Source organism: Xiphophorus couchianus, chromosome 1, assembly GCF_001444195.1.
Source record: "Xiphophorus couchianus chromosome 1, X_couchianus-1.0, whole genome shotgun sequence".
In the NCBI taxonomy this organism is placed as follows: Eukaryota; Metazoa; Chordata; class Actinopteri; order Cyprinodontiformes; family Poeciliidae; genus Xiphophorus; species Xiphophorus couchianus.
The window spans coordinates 4,183,359-4,210,070 of record NC_040228.1 but is presented as its reverse complement, the minus strand read 5'-3'; the positions used below and the strand labels follow the sequence as shown (position 1 = coordinate 4,210,070).

At 39.3% G+C, this 26,712-nt stretch overlaps 2 protein-coding genes across 3 annotated transcripts; one reads left to right on the top strand and one right to left on the bottom strand.

Annotated features, from left to right (window-relative positions):
- Nucleotides 1-3,759: 3,759 nt before the first annotated feature.
- On the top strand, nucleotides 3,760-16,568 carry LOC114148414 (phosphatidylinositol 4,5-bisphosphate 3-kinase catalytic subunit gamma isoform). Of its 2 annotated transcripts, XM_028023714.1 has the most exons (14): nucleotides 3,760-4,065; nucleotides 4,174-4,409; nucleotides 4,617-5,731; nucleotides 5,762-5,824; nucleotides 6,362-6,995; nucleotides 7,110-7,175; nucleotides 10,765-10,990; nucleotides 11,758-11,852; nucleotides 11,954-12,097; nucleotides 12,190-12,280; nucleotides 12,585-12,715; nucleotides 14,057-14,168; nucleotides 14,356-14,513; nucleotides 15,403-16,568. In XM_028023714.1, the coding sequence occupies exons 2-14, from the start codon at nucleotides 4,191-4,193 to the stop codon at nucleotides 15,658-15,660; spliced, it is 3,312 nt and encodes a 1,103-aa protein (XP_027879515.1). In that variant the 5' UTR covers nucleotides 3,760-4,065; nucleotides 4,174-4,190; the 3' UTR covers nucleotides 15,661-16,568. The 2 variants fall into 2 exon arrangements, with proteins under 2 accessions (XP_027879515.1, XP_027879505.1); XM_028023704.1 differs by having other exon boundaries at nucleotides 4,617-5,824.
- Nucleotides 16,569-21,239: 4,671 nt separating this feature from the next.
- Nucleotides 21,240-22,388, bottom strand: LOC114145505 (olfactory receptor 14I1-like). Its single transcript, XM_028019134.1, has one exon. The coding sequence runs from the start codon at nucleotides 22,386-22,388 to the stop codon at nucleotides 21,240-21,242; it is 1,149 nt and encodes a 382-aa protein (XP_027874935.1).
- Nucleotides 22,389-26,712: the final 4,324 nt, after the last annotated feature.

The window sequence follows — 26,712 nt, the reverse complement described above, 5'->3', positions numbered from 1 at the left end:
AGTTCCTTTAAATCAAGACCAAAAACCCACCTGCTTAGTGGCCACTGGAAGAGAAAAATCAAAGAGAAAGAAATAATTTTTTAAAGGTTTAATATCCTTTTAGCGATTGTATAATTGTATGAGATTTTATAAGCATAATGGCAACAATTTTTCCAGCCTTTTTTCTTCGATTCCTCCTGGGGCCTTTGGTTTGCAGCTGTGTTTGACGCCTGTGGAATAAGTGCTGCTATTAGTTTAATATAATAGTGTGAACAGGAACTGCTTAGGTTACTCTAAATTTGCCATAATACCTCTGACTTCCTAAGACGCTTATACCTTATAGCCACATTGTAATAAAAGACACAAAGGCAGGCCTGCTGTCACCTAAAGGCTTCCAATTATTTACCTCTATAATTGCAAAGATTGCTGAACAATTTCTCCCTTTAATCTGACCTCCAGCAAGTCCTCCACCTACGCTCAGCCAGCTGTGTGAAGCTGACACCCCACCCACGTCAAAAAGATCCAGCAAATAGTCTGAGTGGTTAGTGCTCCGTCTGTGCAGGTTTGTGCCGTTAAAATTTTTGTTTGTGCAGCTTTGGTATTGGAGATATTAAAAATAATTTTTTTAGGACATCCAGAGTTCACCAGCCCCCCCATCTTGCTCCAAAACAAACCAAAGTGGGCTACTGCTCAGTTTGTGCCGCTATCCCTTATGAGATATTACATAATTTTATTTCAGACGACAACTGACTTCACCTAAATTGATGACTGTGGCCTGCGCTGGACATGACCACAAAGCAAGCAGTTGCTTTAATTAATTTCATATGTTATTGTGTAAGTTAAATTCTGCAGATTTTCACATGCACCTTCTTTTGTTTTGAACTTCAATAAAGATTTAGAACAAGAAGAAATTTGTCTCATTTCCAGAAATGTTTTAAAATAGTAATGTTTTCTCACCATTATGGCTCTCTCCACAATAATTGAATCCTGTCAATACAGGACATGCGGCTGTGACCGTAACGTAATGTGTATAATTTGTATGACTGTTCAACTGTGCTTTGGTTTCGGAGATGGTCTGAACAATTATATTCACATTGTTGACTTTCTGCTGATTATGGAGCAAACGAGTAAAAAAAAGACCCCCAAAAAATCCATAGCTAACATGCTAGTTGCTTGAGCAAATAAAGTTTTTGCAGAGTAAAACCGGTGTTGAACCCACGAAGAGGCAACGGAGGACCAGCAGGAGAGCCCGGAGCGCCGGCAGACTGCACAGGTACGTGTTCTGGTTCTTGGAGGATAGCTAGCTTCCATAAAGGAGAGGTAATAAAGAATTCACTATTCAATAACATTTTTACCAGTTCCATTCATTTTTGTAGATGAAATAATTATTAGTCATTCAACTCCAATAGAAACTTGAATAATTAGGCTCCCAATGCGAGGCTGGACTCTTTGCACCAACTCAGTCTCCCTGCGTTTAGATCCCGCAGGTTACCTGTTTCTTATTCCAGTGAATTCTTTATTCTGTTTTTCAGATATACATATCAGTAAACTAATCAAGCACTCACAAATCCTTACAAATCAGAAACTTTTCAGATGATTTGTCACAAGTGTGTAAATCTCCTGACACGGAGTTCACAAAGTGAAATACTGACATATTTTACTGGATGAGTGCATATGAATACAGTTAATCAGATTCTAAAGGCTCAGCACCAGATTAATGAGACTCCATCCTCAATGAAACACGTTCTCTCATTAAGCTGGGGTTGTTATGGTTCCATTCCACATAGTTTGATCATGCATAATGTCAGTGAAGTAGGAATAATTATCTTCTAGGTTTTTTTTCTTCTTCTTTTCAGTTCACACGACACACAACAGATTATTTTCCTGTGTGTCACATCACAACACTTGCCAGTTACAGTCACACTTTTCAGTACAGACAATAAGTATTTTACCTCCTGAATGCAGTTCTAGTTAATAGATTCCTACCTGTGGAGCCCTCTGTGTAACAGTGGACTGATCATTTTTGCAGAGTGGACTTTGTGAGGTGGAGTTGGTCGCTCAAGGCCATAAATGTGCAATGATGCTGTCAGTTTGAAGCAAAACTATCCAAGCCTCTCACAGACTTCCTACACAGAATAAATGAATTTATTCAGCAAAGACAGCTTTAGTTCTGCAGGAGCAGTCCGGGGTTATAATAATTCTGTGTTTTTCCATTATAGTTTAGTTTTTCACAGTGACATTTTGTTTGTCTAATTCAATTAGTTTCAATTTGTTTTGTGTTTCCTAGTTTTTATCAATCAATCAATCAATCAATCAATCAATCAATCAATCAATCAATCAATCAATCAATCAATCAATCAATCAATCAATCAATCAATCAATCAATCAATCAATCAGTTAAGTTTATGTGTATAGTATATTTCAGCAACAAGGCAGTTCAAAGTGCTGTACATCATAAAAAAAGTACAAAACTTGTAAAACACACAGTCAACAATTGTCAAGTGCCATCATTACACGTCAAAATATTAATTAATGTTTCATTGATTGTTTTTTAAAAGCAACTTTAAACAGGTGGGTTTTCAGTAGAGACTTAAAGGCACTCAGTGTTTCAGCTGTTTTGCAGTTTACTGGGAGTTTGATCCAGATTTGTGGAGCATAGAAGCTGGATGCTAGTTAGATATTGTTTAGTTTTTATTAGTCATAGTAGTTGGCTTGTTCATACTTTGGTTAATTTGTGGGTGCAGAATTCAAAAAGGTCAAAGTGTTGTATTGTCCAGCTGGATTCAGATGTGTTGCCAGGGAAACAGTCTTGCAGGTTCTGACTTGTTTTCTACAAGTGCATGTGCATTTCCAGGTATAAGTAACCTGTTCTCCTATTCAGAAACACTGAGAGTATCATTTCTGTTTCTGCAGTTATAAGTTCAGCTGAGCTAATGATTCTGTTGCCAAGCTACCATCTTTAGATACAACGCTTCCACAAGTTTTCACTCAGGCAATTTGACCCCTCAGACCTCTTCCATAACACACCATCCACGATCCTAACAATCTTCATAAATAAAAAGTCTTCATTATAATATATGGAGCCCAAAAATAGCTTTCCTGAAACAGGAATTGACTCTATAAACTCAAGGGCTATTACAGATAAAAAGATGAATCAGTTTCATCAAGAATTAAAAATACATAAGAAAGAGAGAAAAAACAAACATGCTAACCAATCACTGTGTTACAAGCTAAATGTGTAAAAGCTCTAAACTGGGAAAACATGTTCAGGGACGAAACTCTAATTAGCGGAAAAATGAAATCTCTAGTACTACATTGTGAGGTTGAGGGGTTTTAGGAAATGCAGACCTCATTCATGGAATTTGGACACCTTAAATATCAATGAACACATATTTATGGGTACCTCTATAGCCCTGCAGCCACCTCATACTAAATCGGAGTCATTGGTTAAGGAAGTTTGAAGATGGCAGAACAGGATGTTTAGATTCACGTAACTGTCTAATCTGCTCTGTCTTTGTTGTTTATGTCAGGCTCGCCGATCATCTGCTCAGGGTTGTGAATGGTTGGGGGTGATGTTGTATGCTCAGAGTTGTTTCCATTATTGTTGTCTGTTAGAAATGGAACAAAAAAGTTAAACACATTTATGAAACTAAAAATAACAAAAACAAATAAAGCATAAGTGCAGCTACATTCCATTAGATCATACCTTCACAAACTACTTCACAAACTACTGAGCCAAAACAGCTTCAACAGGTTTTTCTACTATTCCAGTAAATCTTGGAGGACTGCTGGTCTGTTTACATGTGCCGTTTAAAGCTGAATTGCAGAAGTTTAGATTTTCCGCTTTTCCCCCCAATTGGCTAGTAGTGTTCTTTATGTCTGTAGCCGTCAAAATGTCACAGTCTTTGCTTTAATTGTTAAAGGAGAAGAAGGAAGTCGGCTGTATTTTGTCAGTAAATGATTATCAGTATCTACCCTCTGTGCAGAGGAATGAGGAAGTTCAAAAGCGGCAACTAAAAGAGGAAGACAGTCTCTCACTAACATACAGGTGGAACCTCTCATGGACTCAGCACCAGCTTTTGTGAGGTTAGAATCTTATAATTGCTATGCTTTCTTCTTGCTATGTAATTGTCAACATTTTAAAAGCTTTTGTTATCAACTTTAACCCTTGAATGTCGTTTTGCTTCTGCTCAGGTTTTTCTAATATAGCAATGGCTACAGCAGTCTTCCCAAATCGGATGGATCCTCCAGATTGTGTGGGCTCCTCAACTGAACTGAGAACTCAGGGTGGCTCAGAGAACAACCTGAAGTTTATTTGTGAGTTTAGGCCTGAGGAAGGCAACAGTGCAGACAGCGATTATGAGTCTGTGACTGTCATCCTCCCTGCGCAGTGCAGCATCAGCCAGTTGAGGCTACGCATCTGCATGAAGGTATATTCACTGTTGTGGCTGATTTCTGAAACTTTTTATGAAATACTTTATTACTCATACTTGTGGGATTTCTCGAACACCTACTTTTTGCTTTAACTTGAGCAAACATGACTTTAAGTAGTGCCACTATTACTTGAGTATGGTTTTTGGCTACTTACATCTGGTGTGTTACGAACAGTGCTGAAACATCTGTCTCCATCTTTTCAGGCACAAGAACAAAACTGCCATCCTGATCCACTTGCAATATTGGATCCTGAGAAATACATCCTGTTGTATGCCAGAGGGGACGACTGGTATGAAGCCCATGATGACTGTCAGATCATCCGGACATTAGATATCCCATGGTCACATGATGATTCTCTGTGTCTAGTGGCGCACATAGTAGCAAAGCCTCTGGTCGCTGGTGATTCAGAACAAAAGAAAAGTCAACAGGAGTGTTTGACTTACTTGATTGGACATGACCTGGACAATGAGGCGTCAGACAGACTTGGTGAACTTACAGTCACCCGGAGGAAGCTGGCATCTCCACGAAGGCTGGAGCTGAGGAGTCGGGATGAGGTTCTGTATGCCACAGAGCCCTGGGTTACCCAGGCACCCATCCCTAATGAGCTGGAAGAATGGCTAAACAGGAAGCTTCGTCTCACCCTGCACTACATGAGCAAGATCAGCTTCAGCATACAGGTTGATTTGAAGGCAACTCCAAATGTTCTTCTTGAGGTTTTTAGAAGGGTTATGGCAGATCAAAGGGTCGAATATAACACTTCTGAAGAGTTGGTTTTGAAGGTCTCAGGGAGGGAGGAGTTCTTGTCTGGTGAAACCAGTCTTTGTGATTTCCTTTGGGTTCGACAGTGTTTGAAAGCCAATCAGGATCTCCACCTTTCTGTTGTCCCTGTCTCACAACTTGCTGCAGATACTGTCAGATTTGAAGACTGGCCACTTGTTGATGGTTTCAGTGGTCAGTTCAGCTCCCATGATGATCTTAGTCTCCTAGGCAAATATCTGGATGACATCTTCATGATTTCTTTGTGGGACTGCAACAGAAAGTTCAGAGTGAAACTGCTTGGCTTTGATATTCCACAACTGCCAAACAAGCCCCCTCACTCTGTCTATGTTGAAGCATCCATACTTTACGGCGGCAAAGTCCTCTGCTCAGTATACTCCCTTCCCAAGATTTTTGGAGATGAAGTACTTTGGAATGAGTGGCTGGAATTTGACATTTTCCTCCGGGACCTGCCTCGTGGAGTCAAGCTGAGCTTTACCATTAATGCCTGTGCTAGCGACGTCTCTCCAACAACCAGGGAGCCAAAGCCGGGATTCTCCAGAGACTCCAAGGTTTCAGTCAACAAGCATACAGACACGCAGAAAGGAAAGACAAAGATCCTTTACTTTGTCAACCTCCTTCTCATAGATCACCGGTGAGTTTTAGAACCTTTTTAGAACTCTAGTTAACTTTTAGAGTTAGTGTAGACACCAACTTTAGCATTATATTGCAGTATTACTCTTAGTAAATCTTTAGATTTTTCTGTATTTTGCATTAAAACGCTGTACAATGGTGACACCGGTGGTAGGAATTTGTCCTGCAGTCGTTGGGTTGCTGGTTTGATCCTGTCTTCGTCTGCCTCTGTGAAAACACTTCACTCGCCGTACCTGCTGGTGGTGGTCATAAGTCTTGGTGTGGTCTTTGTTTTTGTGATTTTACTCTGATCACAGTAGAGCCTGGAGTCAATTCAGTCTTTTACATTAAAAAGAATCAACTGAGCTGGTTTGGGCTTATGGTCAGGAGGCCTCTTGGCAAAAGCTTGTCCAGAGAATGTAGTTGGGGAGATGAAATTCTGAGTTTCAATGACAATTTATACTAAATGTTGTTTTTGTTTTAGTTGGCAAAACATACTTAAATGCATGTGAACAGCACAGTTGATAAAAAACCAGTGAACTTTGATGTGATTGTACAGGTCTGTCCTGAGTCAGGGTCCCTACACCCTGCACATGTGGTCCTATCCTGACCTGGAGGACGGAGCCATCACCTACCAAGCCGATAAGCTGTCCTCCGCTACAAACCCACATATAGATGAGTCCATGGCCATCAGCTTCCTTCTAGACCGCTACAGCTTCCCTGTGGTTCTCCCAAACACCTTCAGCCACAATGACGGGTCTGACAGTCCGACCTCCGACCTGTTCCCTGACAAATCTACTTCCTCAACCCAGTGCACTTCATCCACCACTGATTCTCTTTCTCCACATGGGAAATTTCTTCTGCCTCCAAAGACTGACAAGGTAACTCTGAGGTCTCCATCACCCGTCTTTAACACCAAGAGGGATTACCTCAAGAGGTTTCGGGAGGAGAGTGTCCAGTATGGCTCCAACCTTCCCCACTTCTTGCGTAATATTAACTGGTTGGATCGCAGGGTGGTGGAGGACGTGCACTGGCTACTGGGACACTGGGATCCTGGGGAACTGGATGTACATGTGGCGCTAGAGCTGCTAAGTATGGATTTCCCAGATGAGATTGTCAGGAAACTAGCAGTAAAGAGACTGGAGAGTCTACCCGATGATGATGTGCTCAAATATTTGCTACAGCTGGTGCAGGTATGTTTGTGATCTTCATGGGAAAAATGCAGAGTTACACAGTTGTTTGCTCTCTTTAGATTGGAATCTGCTGAATGACAACCAGGAAGTGACCAAAACCTTTCTGTTTTGCAGACCCTGAAAGTGGAGCCTTACCACGACAGTTTTCTTGCTCGGTATCTTATTCAAAGAGCTCTGCGGGTGAGTCATGTGACTTTTCGTTTCACTTGATATATCAAATGAAACTGTGCAACAGTTTGTTGCTTTATTGCTGTTGCACCTTTGAATTGTTTTCTGTTTACTCAATTAAATATTCAGTTAAAGTATGCTGCTCAAAAAAATAAAGGGAACACTTAAACAACACAATATAACTCCAAGTAAATCAGACTTCTGTGAAATCAAACTGTCCACTTAGGAAGCAACACTGATTGACAATCAATTTCACCTGCTGTTGTGCAAATGGAACTTTGTACAGAACAAAGTATTCAATGAGAATATTTCTTTCATTCAGATCTAGGATGTGTTATTTGAGTGTTCCCTTTATTTTTTTGAGCAGTGTATAAAGTTTCCAGGATGAATACTGTGATGGGAAAAATACATTTCGGTTTAATCTTTAGTTTTGGTCTATGCTTCAACTGAACCATTGTAACAGCTTGGTTCTGTGTTTAGCCTCTCTGTTGAGGATTTTCCACTATGTTTTGTATCATTCCCTTGTTAACAACATTATTTTACATAATTTTACATGAAACTATCTGTCAAACACATGACCTTCCGCTTTGATCAATATTACTTTAATTTCCAAACTATCAGTGCACCTGACTATAGACACTCATTCAATAAGAATCAGAATATTGTTGAAAAATTTATTTATTTCAGTTACTCCGTCACCAAGTTAAACACATTACTTAGATTTATTAGATAAAGACTATGTTTTAACATAGTTTTAACAATGTTAACTATAATTAACTATAGTTAACATAGTCAAGATTGTTTTCTGCTAACAGCCACCTTTTCTTTTTCTTTTTAAAGATGGCTGCATTCATACCAGCCATGTGTCCGCTTTAATCAAACTCCAGTTTGTTTGCCTGGAAAGTCCGGCTCATTCTGGGAGGTGCGAATGCAAATGCGAATGCAGATGTACAGTAAATGGCAAGCGGGCCCGAGACTGCTCCAAAAGCAGCAAACAAACTGCAGAACATTCTGGGCAAATATAACTGTTGGATAAATTGTATTTTTAGTAATTATCAAATATTTGTTGTATCATGTAGCTTTGTAGTAACATTTAGATAATGTTTAATTATATGCTTTTTCTCTTTTTCCTCTATTCTAAGTAATGTCTCTGTGTGTTGAATAATTATGATTCCTTCCTGTGACCTCTTTGAGAAAGAGAGCAGTGAAGCCTTCATGGAGATAGCGGAGACAACTCTGTCTGCTCTCCTGTGGTACTCGACGCCGTGTCTGGTACTCGACTGGAGCAGAAAGATTTAGAGTGTAGATAACATGTGTCTAATAGTAAATGTCATTAGCGCTGCAACAATGTGATAAATTGTTTTCCCCTCCCTTTGAGAGTTAAAGCGCTCAGTGTAAGAGGGTCCCCTAAAAAAGCAATAAAATAGAGGGAGCGGGAGATGTGTTTTCAGAGCGGTTGGAGATTTGTAACTGAAAGCATCTCTCTGTCTGCTCTCCTCGCGAGTACAAAAAGAATTTAACTCTCTTGTCTTTCCTGTGTTTTGTTTAATAGGTATTTAGACCCAACAATAACCCAACCAAACACGCCAGTGTAATGATACAGGGAGAAACGGCTCAAATTCTACAACTGTAAATAAATCTGACACCACTCCATTTTTGTTTACATGTCATGAAGAAGGAGGTTATGCTCAGTCACTTCTTCCCAGGTTTTCGTGTTGTTTCCTTCAATAGTTCTTGGCGCAGTGGCTCCAGAGGCGAGGGGCCGAACTGGTTTTACAAAGGGTTTAGATTATCTGACACGGTGCAGTGTGAAAGTGGACCACAGCAGCTGAAAATGTAATAAACCGAGTCTCTTGGACTATCAGATGTGAGAACCCCATGACAGTGTTAGATGTTTGATGTTTTCTAAATGGACTGCCATAAACTGCTATTTAAAAAAAAAAAAAAAACACATGTGGAATAAGCCAGGTAGAATGTGAGATGGAGTTCCATTTTTACCTTGGGTTAAATCTGAGAGTCACTTCAATAAAGATGAGCAGCTGTCTTAAATGTTCTGTCATTGTTAATATTCTTTCTCACAAGAAAAGAGAAAAATTATTCACTATAGAATTTTTTTATATAATAGAACTTGAACAGCTCTGATGGCCTTACCAGACTAATGGACATAATTTCTTCTCTAAAGTCATTGTTTAGTAATTGCCTTCTTGACATATGTTAGCATGCTTCTGTTCCAGAGCAGCAAGCTGCCGAACGCTCTTCTATTCTTAGACGTGCTCCTGCTGATGTTCTACTTACACTCTTTAACCTAACCAGACCTCTTTGTTTTTACAATGACTGTATGCTGAAAAAAAAATTTATTTCTTTTAGATATTCCCTTTAGTTCAAAAGCAACATTGTCAGAAGCCTAGTCAAGATTTTGATTAGTTAATTTCACTGTATATTTCCATGGATTTATTTCTTATACTTTAGCTGTTGGGAGGTTTAAATGAGAAAAAGAAGCAGACATCATTTAAACTATGTAGCTTTCTGGTGCGGCAGGTGAAGTTATATTTATACCATATAACAATTACCACACTATGTGAAGATGTTTACATTGTATGCATTCTCATTAAAGTATAAATCATGATGTCTTTTACATGGCAACGATATACTGATGTGCATAACAAAACACCTGAATGTGGATTTCTCGTGTCACAAAGCCTTCACAATGTTCAGAGTATTTTTGAACATTTGAAAGGTTAGAATTTTTTTCTCTTCTTTCTTGCTTTGCGTGCTGCAAGTTAATTAAATGAGGTACATTTATTCAAAAGATGTCAACTTTTTGATTGAAAGCGATAGACGTTGATTAACGCTAGATCTTTGTTTTGTCAACATAGAATTTCTGAGTATTTCTTGTGCTTTCTCGGAATGATGAAATAGATTATGACATGTAGACACCAGCTCAGTTAATCACATAGTGTTTTCTTTTGGCTAATGGAGGAGGCAGTGTTTACTCACTGAATGTCTTCTATGAGCATTTTTATTGAGTAAATGAAAAGAATGAAAAGGAATAAATGAAACTCTGGACCTAACTGCAATCATTTGTAAAGTGAGAAATAATAAGTAACAGCATCTTCAAGTGTAAAATCAACTTTTTTGAGTTTTACTTTATGTTACGCTATTCCTTCGTCAAAAACATACCCGCCTTGATTTCTTTCATACATGTTTGAGAAATCTTAATTTTCCATGGCAACCATTCAGCTGTGCCAGCGCTGTCTTTGAGGCGTAGCTCCTCCTCTGAGCTGCAGCTCCAAGCTCCTCATATGAGCTGTTTCTCAGTGCAACGCTGGTAAAAACGTTCTTAAAGGATTAGCAGAGGAGTGATGCTGTGATGACTTCTAGCTGGGTGCTGCAGAGAGTTAAAAAAGGCAGTGGTTTATGGTTATAGTTTATGAAGATATTACTCAAACATTGGCATAAAAGCATAGGAAATTCTCATGGGACTTTGTCAGAAATAACAAAAGCATATTTCAGCCCCCAGTTAAATTTTCAGTTAAAATTTTCAACATCAGCATTGAAACAACTGTTTCCCTGAGGATCTTACTTTTGTCTTTCTCTCCAGAGCAAGAGAATCGGCCACTTCTTCTTCTGGTATGTGCGCAGTGAGGTTGCAGGGTGCCCATACTTCCGCCAGCGCATGGCAGTGATTCTGGAGGCCTACCTGCTGGGCTGCGGCCAGGCCATGATCGACAGCTTCACCCAGCAGGTGCAGGCCGTGGAGGCCCTGCAGGAAGTCGCGATGATTATCAAGAGACTATACCCAGACAAAACAGATCTTCCTTCCTCAGGTTGGAGATTCAATTATGTAAATGTTTCTTGTGGCGTCTGAAAGCTTTTATGCCTCTTTGCTAACCTGACCTTTAAGATAAATACAGTGTGAATTCTCAGAAAAGCGTTTCAAACGTTAAATCATAAGGCAATAGTTTTAGGAGTTTGCTGAAGAAGTACAGTGTCTGTATTTGCTGAAGTTAACATTTTGACGCGTAGCTGCATTAATCTTAACATATTTGTGATTTTTATGTGAGAGTAACAGAGTATAAATTGAAACTGAAAAAAGCACAACTTTTTAAACATTGTTGTGTATAAAAATCTGAAAAGTGTCTCAATGGAACGTCTCTTTGAGTTTTGCACATTTAGTGACTAAAACCTGGACCATTTGTAGCGCTACACATATGAACATGCAACCTCTAACAGGGTTTCTTCCAACATTGTCTTCTCCCATCCATCTTCCCATGAATTATTATCAACTTGTTTTACCACGAGGGCAAAATGTTGAACATGATGTGTAGTTTGGCACAAACAGCTCGACATGAGCAGTGTTTCGAATGCAGCCCCAAATGTCTTTATTTTCTTGTTAAAGGTGCAGTATGTAACTTTGATTTAAAAAATGTTTAGTTTTTTTTACCTATTGGTTACAACTGTCACCAAAAGTACAGCTTTTCACACCACAGATTTGCCAAACACAGTCAGCATGTGTCCTATACTATCAGGCTGATGAATGTTTCAACTTTAAGGTTTTTTTATGAAATGAATCTGTGTTGTTGCTTTTTCTCAGCTCCACTCAAGCTGCAGGAGCTCCTCAGAACCAGTAATCTGCCAAATGAATTCCTATTGCCCTTTGACCCCCGCATCAAAGTGGGAACGATTCTGGTGGGTCTTGTTACAGCAGGTTTCTTTGTGTTAGAAAATGAGGTGCGCATGGCTCACATGACATGCTGAATAAACAATTTTTCTGAATCCTTCTGCTGCAGCTGGACAAATGCAAAGTGATGGCCTCAAAGAAGAAACCTCTGTGGCTGGAGTTCTCACCAATGCCATCGCCCACCTCCAGCACACCCGTCGGGATTATCTTCAAAGAGGGAGACGACCTCCGACAGGACATGTTGGTCATCCAGGTCACACAGATCATCTGCTACTTTTATTTTCTTACAGAATATTGTTTCACATTTGACTGAATTATCGTGGATTTGTTGGCCTCTGTGTTTAGACGTTGGTGGTAATGGAGTCCATCTGGCAGGAACAATCTCTGGACCTTAACCTGATTCCATATGGATGCATCTCCACAGGACACAACATAGGTATGTTTCTTTATGCTTAGACAATTCTGTTTTAAAGGAACGCTTGCTGTTACTCTCTGAGGCACACAGGAATGTCGATTGCTTATTCAGGGAGCGAGAAGTAAGATTAAAATTGATATCCAATTCATGGTCAGAACAGGATGAAACACATCTAACAAACAAATTAGTCAAGCTATGTCCATTCAAAGGCAACTTCCTTTTTCAAGGTCTCCAGCTGAAAAGGAATTTTCATTTTTTAATTCCAATATTTATTTGACACAAATTGATTTTTTTCAAAGTGTTTCTAAACCATCTCTTTCCAAAGGAATGATTGAAATAGTGAGGAATGCAGCGACCATTGCTGCAGTGCAGAGAAGCCACGGCGGAACGACTGCAGCCTTCAGAAACGATGCTCTGTTTGAGTGGCTCAAGTCCAAGTGTCCACTCCAGGAAATAGTGAGTGAAGCAGAAGCAGAAGTATTTTTCACTACAGATTTGAAAGCATGGTGAAACTTTTTGTTGTTGATGCAAACAAAACATTTTCTGCTAACTAAAACCTGGCTTAGGTTTAAATCGATTAAAGTAGTGCAAAATTAGAAAACTATAAGGGTGTTTTCATGCCTTTATAGTGTCCGAGTCGGGTAGATTCAGACACACTTTTCAGATTTTAATTTGTAAAATAAAATAAGTCCAACACCGTGCATTATTTGCCTTCTAATTAATACCAATGATCTTCTTTGTGTAGGTCTATTACGTAAAAGTATAATGAAATGTATAGAACTGTGAAATTTTTAGGGCTGTGAATTCTTTTGCAAGGTTCTGAAAACAAACAGGTAATTTTTGAGTCTCCACCCACACTCCAGATATTAAGTGGAGATCCATAAATAAAATCTTCCAAAAAAAAAACAATTATGTCAATTTCAAGCAATTTCAAGTCAGTGAATTATTGTCCTTAACTATATTTATCATATAAAATGTGTCCTTTTGGTCCATCTATCCAATCCAACACTGGCCGTTCCAAATCATTAACTTATTGTCCTCAAACCTCTTTCCAGCTGAAATGATGTTTCTTATTTTGGAAGACCAATTTCTGTCCACAATTTGTCATTTTCTCCTTAGTACACAAAAATCTGAATTTAATTTTATCATCCAATTACTTTATGAATGGCTTCTTTTATAACATGGCCTTGGAATCCATTAGAGCCAGCTGAGCTTCAGAATACTGAATAATGGCAGTGATGCCAAGGATGCTCTGGAGCCACAAGTGGCTCTTCAACATTAATTGAATAAGAATTGCTTATTAATGGGTTTTTTTCCTGTAATAAATCAATTTTCCATGACAGAACAACACTAAAAGTAGCAGTGGCATTGTTTTAGATCTATTTCGTCGTTATGTTTTTCTCTTATTTTCCATAAATTGAAGCATCTTACAGAAAGAACCTTGTTGTTTTCTGCATATGATTTTTTTCCCCTTTGTTTTAAAACTTAAAAACAGAAACATAACTGTTTTTTGTTTTTGTTTTAAATCACAAAGTAGATATTTATCAAAAAATGTTAAGTTGTGTTCTTAAATAAAACCAATCATACTTTGCAAGACTAAAGGCAAAAATGGCTCCTAGGATTGCATAGTTTGCTGGCGTCAGCACTAGAGGATTAGATTTTGCGGATACCTATTTAATTTAATTCCTAAAGTATCATCATATAGAAATTGAATTTGTTACCAGAAAAGAATTGAAGAAGATTAGAGGACCTGCTGCTTCATCTTCTCTCAGACTACTGTTCTTTTTCTGACTGCAGCACTATAAGACAGTGGAGAGGTTTGTGAAGTCCTGTGCAGGATACTGTGTGGCCACCTACGTCCTGGGAATAGGAGACAGACACAACGACAACATCATGATCACCGACCAAGGTAAGCAGCATGTTCTCTTGGATGTTTGTGCAATAATAAAATAAATTAAAAAACAATTTTTTAATTAAAAGCTTACTTCAAATAATTTTTTTAAAAAACAATAGAGTAATAAAAACACTTAGGAGGAATGAAGCTCTGTGATGGATAAAGCCAGACTCTGATTTTCCTTCGTCCTTCCTCCTCATAGGAAACTTGTTCCACATCGACTTTGGTCACATCCTGGGTAACAGGAAGCACTTCCTTGGAGTGAGCCGGGAGCGGGCACCGTTTGTCCTCACACCCGACTTCTTATATGTAATGGGCAGGGTCAAAGGTCGAAACAGCCTCTACTTTCAGCGGTTCAGGGTAAGAAGATCTCACTCTGTGTGTGACTGAGTACTAGAAATAGTTGAATTTAAAGAAGTGAGAAGTGGAGTCATCCTTGACTTCCTTTTGAGCAGCAATAATAAAGATTTGCTTTTGTTTCTTCATTTACATTTTGAAATATGAAAAAGATAGAAATGTGCCAATTCATAGTTTTTTATTCATCTCATTAAAATAATTGAATCATTTATTTAAAATACTACCCATGAATTCAATTTTCATGTGCACATAACTGCAAATCAATGATTAGGGCTGAAACAATTAATCGGGTTAGTCACAATTAATCAATTATTAAAATTATTGTTAATTTATTTATTAATTAATTGCTAACTAGAGTATCCCGACTTAACAAATATGTTGAAACAACATATTTAGAGCAGTAATTAACCTAAAATTGTACAAAAAATATTATACATTTTGTACTTAAGACAACAAAAAAAACACTTAGTAAACAACAAATGTCAGTTTTAGGTTACCCTGGTTCAAATTCTTTAAAATAAATACAATTTCCCATTAAGCATTTGTTAAAAAAAAATAGACACCAGCCATACATTGTGTTGATGTTAAGAGCTTTTCAAATGTTGATGTTAGAAGTATTTTTAACTACAGATGCATCCTTTGCTATAAATGATCAAGTGTTCACTAAAGAAATGCTGTGCTGCTGCGATTCAGGCAATAAAATGTTTATTTTCTGATAAACATTTAGTAGTTGAAAGAACAATTTGCAGAAGGTGTCAATTTTTTATCTGGTTACATCAATTGTTAGAATAATAGATTCCTAAAATAATCAGTAACTTGCATATGATAGCTGACTATTAGTTAATTGTGCCCTCCACATGTTTTTCCCATATATATATATTTTTTGTACCAGGATACCTGCACCCAGGCCTACCTCTTACTGCGCTCCCACTCCCGTCTGCTGGTCACGCTGTTCTCCCTCATGCTGCTCACCGGCATCCCGGAGCTGAGCGCCGCCGAGGACATGCGCTACCTGCGGGAGGCGCTGCAGGAGGACCAAACTGAGGCTGAGGCCAAGGAGCATTTCCTCCAGCGGATCGCAGAGTGTGAACACCTGGGCTGGACCGTACAGGCCAACTGGTGGATCCACATGGTGGCAGGCATCAAGTAGAACGTGCAGGAAGTGGGGAAGCGAAATGTCTGATTTGTATTTAGGCTTTGAGAAATGGATGTTGTGTTCACGCCTAGCTTTTCAGGCTATGAGACGCATTTCTTTCTTTCATCATCTTTTTGAATTCAGTCAAGTTGACTCTTTTTACATGTGGATGTGCTCAGCACTCTATTTCTTGTTGGCTTCTGATATTTTAAATTTTACCCAATCACTAATGTTTGGCCATGACATGTGCAATACAACAGACTGATGCTAACAAGCTTACTGGAAATTGCCTGCTCTGCAAACAAGCATCAGAGAACAGCCAGCAGAACGAGGCGTTGATGTTAACTCAACAATTGGAAGAGTGACCGACGCGGACCGATGGCTTCGTTCACTTCCTCTGTTGCCAATCGATAAAACTACAGACAATTCTGAATACCAACGATAACGTTGATTTTCTGCACAATGACAGAAATGGCTTGGTAAAAAATTCTACCAGAGGCAATCCACTTCAATGGGAGAAAGCCTAAACAGAGCAGTGAAGTGTGATGTGAATCAAGCGGACTTGTGTTGGAAGTCAAGGGTCAGGTTACCAGATATCAGCACGGTATTTTTTTTTTTTTTTTTTTGCAGGGACAATGTATATTGTACTATTATAAAGAGGTGTTTTGATTTAATTCGCCATGACAATATATTATTAAATCTGATATAATGTACAAAATACTGTAGATCTATACTAGATCGCATCTCAATTTCCTTTAAATTATCCTGAAAATAATTTTTAAAAAATTTAATATAAACACTGAGCCTCACTCGTACATAGCCATGTTTTTATTATTTGTCTTATCTAAAATGTCTTCTCTGATGCTGTTGTGACAGCATCTGTTCTTTCTTGGGTTTAATAAAGTTTGTATCGGACCAAGCGGTGACGGTGTCGTGTCTCAAAATCACTTTTCTTCAGATGGAAATATGATTTTTGTCAAGAGAGTTGAAATAACTCTGAGCAAAAAGCTGTGAAAGCTGAATTTGGAGACATCTGCAAAGTTAATAAATGTTACATAAAGAAAGGAATAGCACACATGAAGAGTGAAAAATAACTAATACAGTACAACATACTATCTAACCATATATCTAGCCTCCCCTCTCATAGAAATTAAGCCATTTTTTTTATAAAACAAAATAAAAATCACACTTATTTTGAATACTTTGAATAAACATTTTTTCAATTCTTTTCTTAGATGTTTGGCGGATTTATTTCGTTCTTTCTTTTGCCTTTTCATATTGATATTGTTTAAATACAAAGGTTTATTTTATGATGTATTTGGGGGCGTGGGGGCAATTCCAGACTTTTCCCAGATTGGCGGGGTCCGGACCCCCCACTCCTGACACCCCCGAAATTTCCCCCCAATGGGTGTTAGTATTCAGTGACACAGTATCAACATCATATCAATACAGTTTGGGATGTGTTAAAACGCTTCCTGACGCCTCATTCACCCATCACCACTTCAAGGAGTCCACAACAGGTAAGTTATATGTCATCCAAAAACTCGAGGAGACACAGAGAGCACAGTTGATGGCAAACACTCAGGCCCCTGTGGCTCTCAGGCGGATCAGGCTGGCAGATCGCAGGTGCCTCTGATAACGCAGTCAGTCCACCCTCCAGTGGATCAGCTGCTGTCTGGCTCCCTCTGGTGGACAAGTGTGGAAATTGAGAACCCGACGCAGAGCCCCAAACCCAGCCTCCCCACAAATACTAATTCAAGGTATCGGTAATGTAACTCTGATTAATCAGAATGTTAAGTTAATATATCTTAAGTAGAAAAGCTGCCGAACTAAAGTTATCTCTAATTGATTTGGAGATGTCATAAAATGAATTTTGACTATGTAAGGTAATTTTATTTATATAGCACATTTTCAGCAAAAAGGCAATACAAAGTGCTTTACAGGAATTAAAAGGAAATAAAAATAACAAACCAAAGAAAAAGCAAGAGAAGAAAAAGTTAGAATTCTAGATATTCCTATTTAATATCTAGAATTAAAAATGGACGTAAAAGTTGTGAAATACATTTGATATCTTGAATTATGGTGTCATTCAAGATGTCTTTTACTACAATAACTAGTCAAAACTAAGAACGAGATATCTTGAATTTACTTTATGACTAGTCAATTTAATTGTAGATATCCTAGATATGTGCTTCAGATAGTCAGTAATTTATTGTAGATATCTTGAATTGAAGGCTCCATACAATTCAATTGTAAATCTGACAGTCAGAATTGAATTAGAGATATCTCAAATATGTATTTTGTCTAGTCAAAAAAATATAATAGAAATATCTTAATTTACTAATCCGTCTAGTCATAAACCAATTTCAGACATCTGGAATGTAAGTGCCGTAAAAACAAAATTTATGTTAAAACGGCCTGCTGTATTTTCACGTCTACGGGCCTTGGAGCAGGCCGCGTGAGGCGAATCTGAAAGCTGATTGGTTCTATGAACTGTTCCGCTGCTGAACGGAGACCTGCTGAACGGAGGCCTGCTGAACGGAGGCCTGCTGAACGGAGGCCTGCTGGACGGAGACCTGCTGAACGGAGGCCTGCTGAACGGAGGCCTGCTGAACGGAGGCCTGCTGAACGGAGGCCTGCTGGACGGAGGCCTGCTGGACGGAGACCTGCTGAACGGAGACCTGCTGGACGGAGGCCTGCTGGACGGAGACCTGCTGAAGGCCCTGGGCAGATTAGACGGACCCTGGCAACGAGCAGAGACCGAAATCTAATTGAGCAAAACAAAACATGGATAATCCACACAGATATGTACGGCAAGCAGCGCGGTCAAAAGAAACATTACAAAAAAAAGAGAGTAGACTACTGGAAGTAAACGAAGAACATTTAACTGAACAAACATTATTGTTTAGATTGTAGATATTTGTTAAGGATTCTGACAGTGTTTGGGCCTTGCAGGCTTCCATCCTTCAAATAACTGATTCTTTTGAAGGTTGAATCAATCATTTGAATTTCTCTCTTTGACCAGAACAACTATTATTATTATTATTATTATTATTATTATCACAATTCTGATTACAGTTCATAGCATCACAAGATCTTTCAGGAGAACAAAGAGAATATTTCAGAGAGTGTGAATTAGAGGTCTTAGTTTCTGAGGTGGAGGCAAAAAGAAAGATGCTGTTTCTCTATAATTAGTATTCTTAAAATGACTGGCAAAAGCTGAATTTATGGGCATTATTTAGGCATTTTCACTTTTATTTTGAACTAAAGCACATAGAAACTTCCCAAGAGTTCTGATGCAAAAATATTTAAATTAGACAGCACGTACCACTTTTTATTACATACACAAATCTCCACATCTGCTAGTAAAATCACTAAGATAAAGTTAAGAGGTTTGCACTTGCACAACAATTATGAGTTTAGACACCCAATATTGTCATCTATTTTTTTTTGCTCACATAAATTAAGACAGTTTTGTCACAACAACTGCAGATTCTTGGCATGACTGTAAACAGGATCTTCAGATTTTATCACAGTTTTACATTCATGGTTTGCATAAAGCAACATCACTTGCAATTTACTGAAGTTCTCAAACAGTGTCAAACCAAAAGCACAAGTTTCTCAAAGTCTTTACATTTTTCTCATGAATAAAATATTTCAACACTAACACATCTTTAAAACACTGCTGTGAAAATACATGTTTTTCAGTCTCTATTTTAGCTGCTGCACAAAAATGTTTGTATATTCCATTCAGACTTTGCTGAACCTCAGAGAAAGAAATAAGAAATCATCACATTAAAATGACTCATCATTATGATGTTAATGTCAGTGCTGGATTCAGAGTTGTGCCTGAAAAAAGAACGCCTTCATGAGCAGATAACACTGTTAGAACATTTAACATAACGCTTCCATTTTTTACATGATGAACTTGAATTGAGCTCTTCCTGTTATTTCAGAGACTGAAAGAAACAAACTCAGAAACTTTTCACCAAACTAAATCTGGCAACTTCTGTGTCTTTGTGCGTGTTTGAGTTTCTGTGTCCATATCTGGTTCAGGATTCTGTAATTACATTTATGTCTCTGTGGGGACTTGACATTGATAATGTACATTTTTGTACATGTAGACATTTTCCTTACTTTAAACTTGACTATATCCAAAAGTGCAAAAAGTTTTCATCTATGCCTTGCAGTTCTTCTAATAAGATCATAAAATAAGCACAGTGTTTTTTTTTCTGGTTGCATAAATTATAGAGTAACATATAGCTGCTACATTTCTCTCTTGCTTATGATAAACACAAATTTAGCTACTTTGACATATTTAAGGTTGCATAGAAGACAGATGGCCACTGGGTAGAAAGTAAGACAACCTCCAATACTGTAAGGTTGTTTTAAAACTCCAATGCCCAGCGTGCCAGTTAAACAGTCAATGCAGGTTCTACTTGAGGACTGATTAACCAGCTAATTTCAGCTCTGCTCCTAGTGAGTGGTTCCTGGTTAATGGGAGCTGAGGCACAGCAGTGAGGCACAGCAAACATCCATGATGAAATTATATGCTGCAATATATAAAATCTATATTCAATGTACTAGTGCACAACACTTAGAATTTGTTGTCTGTTCTGGCGAATTACCCTTGGAGTAATTAGCTATAAAAATGTTTTGTATTTGAAAAATGTCAAATTTGCATATTATTATTATTATTATTATTATTATTATTATTATTATTATTATTATACACAAAATCATTTAGATCTTGTTAGGACAAGATTTTTTAAAAATCCATCCATTGTATTTGGATGGATTTGAAACAAAAATCATTCCTCACATGATTTATTTTCATTCTTTGATAAATACCGAAGTATTTTTACTCCCATACTGGCGCATGGCAAATGCTGGATCTTAGTTTTGTTTGTTTTTTTTAATCTAAGAATTTTTTTTTTTTAAATCTTAGATGAAATGCATATTTATTTCTGATTCTTTGTATAGAATTAGAAATACATTCTTTAAATATAAAAATGACGTGCAAAATTATTGTACTTTTTCATAATTTGATAGGCAATAAAATATTTGAATTATAAATTTGTAAAATAAAATATTGTTGTTATCATGCATAATTACAAAGTGTGCTCTAATTATTTCAATAAAGTGACCTTCACGGCATCTGCTTGGTCAAGATGTTTGGTTTGAATAGCCAACCAATATTAAATAACATTCGGGACGACGGTGGCCGAGGAGGTAGAAGATCATCCTGTAATCAGTGGGTTGCCGGTTAAAAAACCGCGGCTCCGTCCGTCTCTGTGTCCCTGGGCTTCTCCTTGGTGGTCGTAAGGGTTTCTGACCCCGGTGTGAAGCAGCCTCGCTTCACTTTAAAGCGTTTGAGTGTCCAGAGATGAGCGAGATGAGTCAGTTGTCATTAACTGAGATAAGCATTTTTTGATTGTGCATTTCATAAATTATGCACATAATTAAATTAATTAATTAAATAAAAGATACATTTTTATTTAATGTATCTGTCGTATATTATATATATTTAAATAGATTTGAACCCATCAGTAATTAAAGCCTGGTTCTGTACACTGTGTTGGTCTCTTGCTTGTCTAACCCGCGTCAGGAAGGTTGGGATGCACAACGTTCCTGAGCCGCATCATCCCGCGCGGCCGCTCCTGGTCGCCTCTGTGCCCCACGCGCCAGCGGAGCAGCTTGACCAGCGCCTTCCTGAGCTCCACGCTCCGCAGTCCGTACACCAGAGGGTTGATGCAGGGTGGGACCAGCAGCATGACCAGCAGGGACACGTGGAACCCCGCCGCGGTCGCCGAGGGGCCGGCAAGGCAGTCCTCCCGAGACCCGGCGGACATCTCGATGACGCCGGTACCCTTGAATTCCCACAGCGCGTCCGACGTCACCTTGATGAGCAGCGGCAGCAGCTGCAGGAACAGCATCCCGCAGTAGAAGAGGACGGTCCGTCGCGCCGCGGCGTTGCTCTCGTTAAACGGCACAACGGCGTTGCTGGCGTTGCGATACATCCTGAAGTATGAGAAGGCGTGTGCCAGCAGGCAGAGCAGCAGCGCGAGGGAACCGGCCACTTTTCGGAATATGGCGGGAGCGCGCGGGGAGCCCACGTGCTGCTCCATGATGTCCGGTTCGCATAGCAGCCCCACGGTGACGTCCGGGACGTTCTCCTGCCTTCCTTTACTCAGCACCAGACTCAAGCTGACGACGCCGATGGCAGCAGAGTACAACCAGACGAGGACGAGGACTTTGCTCACGCGCTCCCGGGTGACCGTCACCGTGTACTGGAGGGCGTAGCACACGAACAGGTAGCGCTCCAGTGCCATGCAGGTGATGGTGGTGAGGCTGGAGAAGATGGTGGCTCCGCCGACGACGTGCTGAAAGTAGCAGTAAGGGTTGAACGCCATGGTCTGGCGCCGCGCGAGCGAGTTGATGATCGCAGGAGCGAAGGTGACGGTCTGGAGCAGGTCGCTGAAGATCAGGCTTTTGCAGAGGATGAACCGCGGCAGATAGGAGAAGTCTCCCGACCGCTCGATGGTGTACAAAGTGAACAGGTTGGCCAATAAAGAGAAAAGAGTCAGGAAGGCAAAAACGCAAATGAGCGCGGGGACTGCCGGTCCGCGAGGAATGATGGAATGGAAAAGGTGTCCCGCTGCGCGCCAGTCTGTTACGTTGGAGTGGCACTTGGAACTGATGTCTCCCGCCTGTGATATCAGCGTCTCAGAAACGTTTTCCATGTTCATCAAGGTAAACTCTCAAAGAACTGAGATATTCTCAGTCAGCTGTGTCCTGTGCTCTGTTTGCTCTGCATCCAGCCAACACTTTTATACTCTGATCCAGTTGCGGCGGAATGGGTGGGCATTGGGGGGTGTTGCCTGGCCATAGTCAGCCTCCCTGGACTGGAAGCAGTTTTCTTTTTTTACCTCAGCGTGGCCAGCTGGTGCTGATCAGGGCCAGCCCAAGGCAAAGCAAACTAAGCAGCTGCTTAGGGCTCCCCTCAGTGGAGCTGATTTTTTAGTTTTTTTAGTAACAATTTCTATGTCATTACGATAACAAAAACACCCAATTTCATTAAATACTTGTGATTTGTTTTCTTTTTATGGACAGAAAGAAAAAATAAATTGCTCTTGGGGGCCCCCTGGTGGCCATGGTAGGTCACACCTCACCGGTAATATGAGCTGCAATGTGCGGTCAGCATCCCAATCTGCAAAACACCGGTGGAAGATGAGTTAGCAAAATAATATTGCAAAAAAGGAAAGAGAAAAGAAAGAGGAAGAATAAAAAAAAGACAAGAAAGGTAAGTTTTAGTGTGTCTGGGCCCCTCCTCCTCACCATGGACCCGGAGTCTGAACAACATGGAGGCTCTGAGAGCACTAGGGGCATCAAGAATAAAAAGGGCAGGGGCTCGAGTCTCGCTCGCCCCCCCCTGCACATGCCTGGCATATTTGATATTTGATTTCTCCACCACTGCGGTGTTATAAATGTCAAATCTTGGACACACATCTCTACTGTATCTCTGGAGCTCAGCAACAGTGATTTCTGGGTTCTTCTCACCAAGGCTCTTCTTCCACGATAGCACAGAGATGCGGTCGTCAAAAACTTCTTCCATTATGGAGACCACTGTGCTCTTAGGAACCTTGAGGAAATTCTTATTTCCTCTGATATGCTGGGCTACCATGTGTATTTTATGAATGTAGGATACTTTAATATAGGATTTTAGTGCATCTACATGTACTAGCTTTACATATTAAACAGGCAAGTCTTTCTCATGAAGGATTTTAGTGCATTTTCACAAGGAGGTATGTTAAATGGATAAGACATCCTGGTGGTTTTAAAAAAGTTTTTGTCAGCCAATATTTAGAGGTGAACCCGATCTTATCCCCAGATCTTATCTACTTCAGCAAAGGTTTTAAAAAAAATAAATCACCCCCTGTCCTGTTCTGCTGTTCCATGACAGAGTTAGCAATAGTCACCCCACTTTGCCAACACAGTGACTTTCTCGCTATATTTAGCAACATTTCAGACAAAGAAAATTGATATCAACCAAAATCAAAATTGCCCTGTCAGGCTTTTTAAAGATCTGTAATTGGTGATCGACCAGAAAACTGCAGTCGGTGCAGCCCTACTTATGATGGAATACATATTCATGACATTCTCTGATCAAATACATTTCTCTTAGGCATAATTACAATAGCTAAAAATTAAATTTATACTAAGTTCGTCTTTCTCATTTTAGAATGTGGACCGGTACTGGGCAAATAATTGTAACAGTGCTCCTGGAGAGGTTTCACATAACTTGTACGTTTATGTAAAAATGTTTGTTTTAGCCACATCAATTCTTGTGCTCAGCAGCAAGCAACATTTCACCAACTACGGAGTAGAGCAACTCATTGACATATCATTGTAGTAGCCATGTAGCCTGATGTAAAAACATTTTACTACATAATGTCAAACATTGAGAAGTTTTAATTATTGTCATCAAACATTATTAATCATGCCGTTTTAAACCAACCCTAAAAAAAAACCTCGGAAACTTATAGAACCAACCAAGATAATCTACTCATTTAAAGTTACAACTCAGTTGAACTGGACCGCTCAAGGTCGCCATCAAGCTGATGTTCTAGCAGCTCTACAAATCTTTTGGACAAACATTGCATTACCAAGAAACATGAAACCTTCGTCTTTTTTTCCTATATTTTTCCTCTTTCTTTTGTCCGTCTCTGAAGGATAAGTACTTTTGTGCGACATTGTTTTGAGTACTCATCTTCCTCCTGTACTTTGGAGGAGGAGTGCACGTTGCACGGCAACTCATTCTATCGGAAAAGCGCGACCTTCCGCAGCCACCAGGGGCCCTCCAAGAGCAATTAGTGTTTTTCTTTAGCCAGTGTAAACAACGAGTTCTGCACGATCAAACATATAGCTACCGGTGCTGGTCATAAGATTACAATATCATGAAAAAGTTGATTTAAATGAGTAATTTCATTCAAAAACTATATTCATTCATTACATACAGACTGATTTATTTCAAATGTTTAATGTTTCATTTCAGGTAGTGTATACTAACATGTATTATTGCAGGGCAATTGGTGGTCCTTGAGTGTTTGTTAAATGGTTTAAGTGGTTCTCAGAATGAAAATGTTTTCCAAATATATGTTGAAAAAACTCTTCTCCTCCCCTCCCGAAAGAGTATTTTAAACGTATTATTAATTTCATTTACCTTCAGATGTAAACACCAGTCAGGTCATGTGTAAGTCAAGAACTAAACCCACCGGACTTTGAAGCACATAAACGCACAGGGAGCTTTTGTGAGGGAGGCAACCTTTCATGTTATAGGCGGCCGCTGGACAGAGAAACCGGATATCAGCTGAGCTGGCTGGCTCCACATAATGAGCTCAGTGATGGAGACTGTCGTCGTCTCTTGATAATTCCCAGGGTACAAATCCTCTCCGTGATGAGCCGAGATATTCTCCTAACCTAAACCTAACCACGGCTGAATGCTGTGATCACTCACATCTCAGATTATGTTGAACACACGTTCCACGTAATTTGAACATGTGTGAAGAAGAACCCAATCAGATCAAATCTAAAAGTTGAACTAAAATGCTCATTGTTACGGGTATTTGCAGAAGTCTTTTAATGACAATTGGAAAATTAAGTTAACTGGCTCACAAATTGTTTCATTCTTCCTATGTCACTGACAGCTTTCTGTAGTTTATATCAATTTACGCTTTTATATCTATGCTTACAGGTAAATATATAATTGTCATCTGATCGAAGGTGATAAATAGCACCTTAATAATATAGCATATTCTATACTGTGTTCCAAATTATTATGCAAATTGTATTTAAGTGTCATAAAGATTAAATTTGTTGTTGTGCTATTAAATTTATAGATGGTATTGTGTGTCAGGACTCTTTGAATCACTATAATTATTTTCAGAGAGCTGGTTGATTAGTTTGTCTGCTGAGCTCAATTAAAGGAAATCTACTTAAGAAGGATGTTCCACATTATTAAGCAGGCCACAGGTTTCAAGCAATATGGGAAAGAGAAAGGATCTCTGCTGACAAAAATCATCAGATAGTGTAGTGCCGTATGACAAGGTATGAAAACATTAGATATTTAACTAAAACTGAAGTGTTATCATCGTACTGTGAAGAGATTTGTGGCTGATTCAGAACAAAGATGGGTTTGTACAGATAAAGACAAAATGAGGAAGGTTTCTGTTAGACAAATTCATCAGATTAAGAGAGCAGCTGTTAAAATGCCCTTACAAAGCAGCAAACAGTTATTTGAAGCTGCTGGTGCCTCTGGAACCTCAAGGTGGAGGATCCTCCAGAGGCTTGCAGTGCATGAAGCTACTATTGGGCCCCTAACCAGAGCTCACAAGCAGAAACGGTGGCAGTGGGTCCAGCCGTACATGAAGATTAATTTTCAAACAGACTTGTTCACTGATGACTGCTGTGCATCTGGTCCAGATGGACGCAGTAGTGGGTTGGTGGTGGACGGCCACCACATCCCAACACGGCTGTGACGTCAGCAAGGAGGTGGTGGAGTCATTTATTGGGCTGAAGTCATGAGGAGAGAATCATTGGTTGACCCCTTCAGAGTCCCTGACGGTGTGAAAATGACCTCAGCAAAGTATATGGACTTTCTGACTGATTACTTTCTTTCATGGTTCAAAAAGAAGAGCCGTATCTTCTGTAGCAAAATCATCTTCATCATGACAATGAATGCTGCAAGGAATACCACTGTGTCATTGGCTGCTATGAGAAACTCATGGTGTGGTCACCATCCTCCTCTGACCTCAACCCTATTGAGAACCTTTGGAGTTTCCTCAAGCAGAAGATCTGAATGCAGTTCATATCCAACCAGCAGCTCTGGGAAGGTTTTCTGACATCCTGCAAAGAAATTCAAGCAGAAACTTTCCACAAACTCACAAGTTCAATGGATCAAGAATTGAGCTGTGATATCAAAGAAGGTTCTATGTTAACATGTAACTCGGTCTGTTAAGATGTTTTTGATTGAAATAGATTTTGATTTTAGTACATATAGCCACTTAA